Source organism: Entelurus aequoreus, linkage group LG03 (genome assembly GCF_033978785.1).
Source record: "Entelurus aequoreus isolate RoL-2023_Sb linkage group LG03, RoL_Eaeq_v1.1, whole genome shotgun sequence".
Classification (NCBI taxonomy): Eukaryota; Metazoa; Chordata; class Actinopteri; order Syngnathiformes; family Syngnathidae; genus Entelurus; species Entelurus aequoreus.
In genome coordinates, this window is record NC_084733.1 from 66,284,765 (window position 1) to 66,292,264 (window position 7,500).

Here is a 7,500-nt window from a genome sequence, read left to right on the forward strand (position 1 = left end):
AGCTCTCTCTCCACTCGTTTCTTGATGGACATGGAGCTCTGTTATTTCGCGGTTATTTCTTTTTTTTTTGTAAAGCAAAGCCACACTTTCGACCGCCTACGCCCGCTATCCATGCTTGAGCTTGACTGACTCGCTCGGCTATGCTAACACGTCCGGCGGCGGGCGCTTCTTCGATGGTGTTCAGCGGCTTCTTCTTCCGGTTCGGCGGACATATTTTTTTCCGGTCGGCGGACTGGTTGAGTTTGAGTTTATTTCGAACATGCAAGCATACAACATGATACATCACAATTTCCAGTTTTTCTTTTCAACATGTTCGAAAAGGAGTAGGAAGAAGCAGAGCTTATTTAATCCTACCCCTTTTCTTTACATAACAGTTGCAAAACTTTTTGTTCACTTCCTGTTCACAATTTTTTCACAATAAACTCCATAAGTAATCACAATAAAAATAAATAAATAAATAATAGTAAGAATTTAATAATAATAATTGGTGAAGTAAGTCATATTTCATATGATGAGATAAGTAAGATTACTTTAAGAATGAATGAATGGATGGATGAAATAAATTGAGAATGTTTGTCATGGTTCTTCTTCTTTGTACTTTGTAAACACTTTAAGTTTGAAGAGTTTCTTGAAGTGTATCATATTAGTACATTGTTTGATTGCTTTGCTTAATCCATTCCATAATTTAATTCCACATACTGATATACTGAAGTTCTTGAGTGTTGTACGTGCAAACAAATGTTTTAAATTACGTTTTTCTCTAAGATTATATTTCTCCTCTTTTTTTGAGAAGAATTGTTGTATATTCTTGGGTAGCAGGTTATAGTTTGCTATGTGCATAATTTTAGCTGTTTGCAAATTCACTATGTCGTGGAATTTCAGTATTTTTGATTCAATAAATAAAGGGTTTGTATGTTCTCTATATCCAACATTATGTATTATTCTAACTGATCTTTTTTGTAACACCGTTAATGAATGAAGTGTACTTTTGTAATTATTTCCCCATATTTCTACACAGTAGCTCAGATATGGTAACACTAGTGAGCAGTAGAGAATATGAAGGGATTTTTGGTCTAGAACATGTTTTGCTTTATTCATTATTGACGTGTTTCTTGCAACTTTATGTTGTATATTTTTTACGTGAGATTTCCAGTTCAATTTATCATCAATCATTATACCTAGAAATTTGGTTTTATTTACTCTTTCAATTTCTATTCCGTCTATTTGTATTTGTGTTTGACTTTCTCTTCTACTGTTACCAAATAGCATTATTTTAGTTTTACTAAGATTCAACGATAGTCTGTTTTTGTTAAACCATCTTTTTAATTTGTTAATTTCTTCTGTTATTATTTGTATTATCTCCTGTGTGTTCTCTCCTGAACAAAACGCTGTTGTATCATCCGCAAATAATACTAACTTTAAATCTTTTGTAACTTTACAAATGTCATTTATATAGACATTGAATAATTTAGGTCCTAGTATTGATCCCTGAGGTACACCACAGGATATATTTAGCGTTGGTATCGAAAATAGGAATCGAAATTTAAACTTTTGAACGATTCCGGGAGAATCGGAAAGTTAGTCCCGGTTCCAATCGATACTCGATACCCAACCCTAATAATAAGTGATTATTACATTTGAACAGAAGTGTAAATAGAACATGTTCAAAGAGAACGTAAGCAGATATTAACAGTAAATGAACAAGTAGATTAATAATATTTTCTACCACTTGCCTTTAATTATTTTGAGAAAATGATAGAATGATAAATGACACAATATGTTACTGCATATGTCAGCAGACTAATTAGGAGCCTTTGTTTGCTTACTTACTAATAAAAGACAAGTTGTCTTGTACAAACCCCGTTTCCAAATGAGTTGGGAAATTGTGTTAGATGTAAATATAAACGGAATACAATGATTTGCAAATCCCTTTCAACCCATATTCTTTTGAATGCACTACAAAGACAAGATATTTGATGTTCAAACTCATAAACTTTTTTTTTTTTTTGCAAATAATAATTAACTTAGAATTTCATGGCTGCAACACGTGCCAAAGTAGTTGGGAAAGCACATGTTCACCACTGTGTTACATGGCCTTTCCTTTTAACAACACTCAGTAAACATTTGGGAACTGAGGAGACACATTTTTTAAGCTTCTCAGGTGGAATTCCTTCCCATTCTTGCTTGATGTACAGCTTAAGTTGTTCAACAGTCCGGGGGTCTCCGTTGTGGTATTTTAGGCTTCATAATGCGCCACACATTTTCAATGGGAGACAGGTCTGGACTACAGGCAGGCCAGTCTAGTACCCGCACTCTTTTACTATGAAGCCACGTTGATGTAGCACGTGGCTTGGCATTGTGTTGCTGAAATAAGCAGGGGCGTCCATGTTAACGTTGCTTGGATGGCAACATATGTTGCTCCAAAACCTGTATGTACCTTTCAGCATTAATGGCGCCTTCACAGATGTGTAAGTTACCCATGTCTTGGGCACTAATACACCCCCATACCATCACAGATGCTGGCTTTTCAACTTCGCGCCTAACAATCCGGATGGTTCTTTTCCTCTTTGGTCCAGAGGACACGACGTCCACAGTTTCCCAAAAAAATTTGAAATGTGGACTCGTCAGACCACAGAACACTTTTATACTTTGTATCAGTCCATCTTAGATGAGCTCAGGCCCAGCGAAGCAGACGGCGTTTGTTGGTGTTGTTGATAAACGGTTTTCGCCTTGCATAGGAGAGTTTTAACTTGCACTTACAGAAGTAGCGACCAACTGTAGTTACTGACAGTGGGTTTCTGAAGTGTTCCTGAGTCCATGTGGTGATATCCTTTACACACTGATGTCGCTTGTTGATGCAGTACAGCCTGGGGGATCGAAGGTCACAGGCTTAGCTGCTTACGTGCAGTGATTTCTCCAGATTCTCTGAACCCTTTGATGATATTACGGACCGTAGATGGTGAAATCCCTAAATTCCTTGCAATAGCTGGTTGAGAAAGATTTTTCTTAAACTGTTCAACAATTTGCTCACGCATTTGTTGACAAAGTGGTGACCCTCACCCCATCCTTGTTTGTGAATGACTGAGCATTTCATGGAATCTACTTTTATACCCAATCATGGCACCCACCTGTTCCCAATTTGCCTGTTCACCTGTGGGATGTTCCAAATAAGTGTTTGATGAGCATTCCTCAACTTTATCAGTATTTATTGCCACCTTTCCCGACTTTTTTGTCACGTGTTGCTGGCATCAAATTCTAAAGTTAATGATTTGCAAAAAAAAAAAAAAGTTTATCAGTTTGAACATCAAATATGTTGTCTTTGTAGCATATTCAACTGAATATGGGTTGAAAATGATTTGCAAATCATTGTATTCCGTTTATATTTACATCTAACACAATTTCCCAACTCATATGGAAACGGGGGTTGTATGTTCACAATTTTACTTAAGGAAAAATTTGCAATAACAAACATATGTTTAATCTACCCTAAGATTTTTTGTTAAAATAAAGCCAATAATGCCATTTTTTTGGGATCCCCTTTATTTAGCAAAGTACCGAAAAGTACCAAAAAAGTATCTAAATAATTGTGTTACCTGTACCAAAATATTGGCATCGTGACAACACTAGTCCATTAAGATATAAAAACAGTTGCTGAGGGACTTTTCTGAGACACTGATCATTTCTACAGCCCTTTTTTTGTATTAAAAGGCAAGTGACCAAAATCATGAGGAAATGTGTTTCTATGAGCAAATATTGTGTAAGATCAGGTTGCGTAACGGTAGAACTGGAAAAAAGTGCACTGCAGCTTCTATGTTATTTCTGATTCTATGTTTCTTCCAGGAAGAGGAGGGCGTACAAATGGTGCGGACCTACCCAAAGGTGACTGAAGGCCAAATGGACGTGAGCACACAGACGGAACCTGTGGTGGTTCTCTCTCTAGCTCAGGCCGCCGTTCTCGGACTCATCTCTCAAAACGAAATTTTCGGGGCCACAATTGCTCCGAATGGCTTTTACACAGGGGAGTCCAAAGAGGGTCCGCCTCCCCCGGCGGAGGCCATGGAGTACGAGTACACCGACCAGCTGATAGGCGCCAACGGGGACTACCTGCCTGAGCCGGCTGGGGAACCGCAGCCTCATGGTGAGAGGAGACGCGGGAGGACCAAGAGACCCCGGAGTGACGGAGAGGTAGTGGCTTACCCGCCCAAAGCACCAGAGGTGAAAGGTGAACTGACTGAGGCGGATGCTTGTGCTCACTTGAACAACAAGCGTAGCCCTGCCGAGCAAGAGGATCCCATCGCCATCCGACAAGGTTCTCTGAAGGAGGAGCAGCTGTGCGGAAACTGTCCTTCATGTGTGAGAGGAGCACAGGGAGAAGGAGAAGAGGAACACTCTGGTAGGAACAGGAAGGAAGAGCCAGAAGAGGAGGCTCTAAATCTTAAGACCAGTGGGGAAACTGCTGAACCTCCGGAGAACAAATATTATGAACCTAACGAGGCGGCTTATGAGCCCGCTGATATGACGCTGCCGAGGGAGTTTGAAGAGAACGGTCAGGCCATGCTGTGGTCCGACCCGGAGGGACTCGCCAGGCGAATGCAAATCGACCGACTGGACATTAACGTGCAGATTGACGAGTCTTACTGCGTAGACGTGGGGGAGGGTCTAAAACGCTGGAAGTGCCGAATGTGCGAGAAGTCGTACACGTCTAAATACAACCTGGTCACGCACATCCTGGGCCACAACGGAATTAAGCCACACGAATGTATCCACTGCGGGAAGCTCTTCAAGCAGCCGAGCCACCTGCAAACTCACCTGCTGACCCACCAGGGAACTCGGCCCCACAAGTGCACCGTGTGCGAGAAGGCCTTCACGCAGACCAGCCACCTGAAGAGGCACATGCTGCAACACACCGACGTCAAGCCCTACAGTTGCCGCTTCTGCGGCCGCGGCTTCGCCTACCCCAGCGAGCTGAGGACCCACGAGAGCAAGCACGAGAACGGGCAGTGCCACGTCTGCACGCAGTGTGGCATGGAGTTCCCCACGTACGCGCACCTCAAGCGTCACCTGAGCAGCCATCAGGGCCCCACCACGTACCAGTGCACCGAGTGCCACAAGTCCTTCGCTTACCGCAGTCAGCTGCAGAACCACTTGATGAAGCACCAGAACGTACGGCCTTACGTCTGCCCAGAGTGCGGCATGGAGTTTGTGCAGATCCATCACCTGCGGCAACACGCCCTGACTCACAAGGTATGCCTTCGTACCAGACTCCTTCACACACCCCAAAAATGTGCGCATCCAACCTTTTTTCCGCCTGTGCCTTTTACACAAAATCCAGCAGAGCGGGATTTTAGGATCTTAGTTTTGATTATCTGAAAAGTCATCTAATATAACAACTTTTTAACTTGAATAATGAAGCAAGACCTGCTGACCAGGTGAAGTAGAGGAATTGATTGAAGTTGTAGGAGTTACTTCCCTGCGATGAGGTGGCGACTTGTCCAGGGTGTACCCCGCCTCCCCCCCCCCCCCCCCCCCCCCCCCCCGCAACCCCTAAAGGGACAAGCGGTAGAAAATGGATGGATAGATGGATGATTAATAGTGCTTAAAAGCCTACTGAAATGAAATTTTCTCATTTAAACGGGGATAGCAGGTCCATTCTATGTGTCATACTTGATCATTTCGCGATATTGCCACATTTTTGCTGAAAGGACTTAGTAGAGAACATCGACGATTACCCCATTAATTTGAGCGAGGATGAAAGATTTGTGGATGAGGAAAGTGAGAGTGAAGGATTAGAGGGCAGTGGAAGCGATTCAGATAGGGAAGATGCTGTGAGAGGCGGGTGGGACCTGATATTCAGCTGGGAATGACTAAAACAGTAAATAAACACAAGACATATATATATACTCTATTACCCACAACACAACCAGGCTTATATTTAATATGCCACAAACTAATCCGCATATCAAACACCTCCCCCCTCCCGTCCATATAACCCACCAATACAACTCAAACACCCGTACAACACACTCAATCCCACAGCCCAAAGTACCGTTCACCTCCGTAAAGTTCATACAGCACATATATTTCCCCAAAGTTACGTACGTGACATGCACATAGCGGCACACACGTACGGGCAAGCGATCAAATGTTTGGAAGCCAAAGCTGCGTACTCACGGTAGCGCGTCTGCTTTCCAACTCAAAGTCTTCCTGGTTGTGTTGCTGCAGCCGGCCGCTAATACACCGCTTCCCACCTACAGCTTTCTTCTTTGCTGTCTTCATTGTTCATTAAACAAATTGCAAAAGATTCACCAACACAGATGTCCAGAATACTGTGGAATTTTGCGATGAAAACAGACGACTTAATAGCTGGCCACAATGGTGTCCCAATATGTCCGCACAATCCGTGACATCACGCGCAAACATCATCATACCAGAATATTTCGCGGGAAATTTAAAAATTGCACTTTACTAATCTAACCCGGGCCGTATTGGCATGTGTTGCAATGTTAAGATTTCATCATTGATATATAAACTATCAGATTGCGTGGTCGGTAGTAGTGGCTTTCAGTAGGCCTTTAAGCTATATAGTACAACAATGCAGCAACGTAACCAAAGGAGCAGAAATACTGCAAGGGGTTGTGGCGAAGTTGGTAGGGTGGCTGTGCCAGCAATCGGAGTGTTGCTGGTTACTGGGGTTCAATTCCCACCTTCTACCTTCCTAGTCACGTCCGTTGTGTCCTTGGGCAAGACACTTAACCCTTTGCCTCTGATGGCTGCTGGTTAGCGCCTTGCATGGCAGCTCCCGCCATCAGTGTGTGAATGTGTGTGTGAATGGGTAAATGTGGAAATACTGTCAAAGCGCTTTGAGTACCTTGAAGGTAGAAAAGCGCTATACAAGTATAACCCATTTATCATTTATTTATTTATCATTTAAAACATTAAAAATGTTTCCATACATTGAAAATGTTTTTGAATACACATTAAAATTGATCAGGCACACTGTAGTGGTTTAGAAATAGTGGCATGGACACCCTACCAAGGACTGTTTCCACTGCTGGACTCTAGAAAGAGGTTCCGCAGCCTCCGTAGTAGTACCTCCAGGTTCTGCATCAGCTTCTTCCCTCAGGCTATAAGACTCTAGAACGCATCATAATAATTCCCTCAATCCCCCCCAAAAACGGATTAACTTGCTGGAATATAAAGACAATATAACATTCATCTATAAACGTGGATGCATATGCGAAAGTGCAATATATTTATCTGTACAGTAATCTATTTATTTATATCTGCACCTTATTGCTCTTTTATCCTGCACTACAACGAGCTAATGCAACAACATTTCGTTCTTATCTGTACTGTAAAGTTCACATTTGAATGACAATAAAAGGAAGTGTAAGTTTAAGTCTCTAAGTCTACTTAAAGGAGCCAGATGTAATAATTTCATGCCAAGTCAAAATGCATAAATAAATAATCTTCTTTTCCAATACCTCTATAACTGATAAT

At 42.1% G+C, this 7,500-nt stretch overlaps 1 protein-coding gene across 1 annotated transcript in view; it reads left to right on the forward strand.

Annotated features, from left to right (window-relative positions):
* The window catches only part of LOC133645945 (zinc finger protein 710-like), a 23,199-nt gene that overhangs the window by 6,002 nt on the left and 9,697 nt on the right, over positions 1–7,500 (forward strand). Inside the window, exon 2 of the mRNA XM_062040871.1 lies at positions 3,841–5,244. Within this exon, the coding sequence (XP_061896855.1) occupies positions 3,859–5,244 (1,386 nt within the window). The 5' untranslated portion in view covers positions 3,841–3,858. The remainder of the gene's footprint in view (positions 1–3,840; positions 5,245–7,500) is intronic.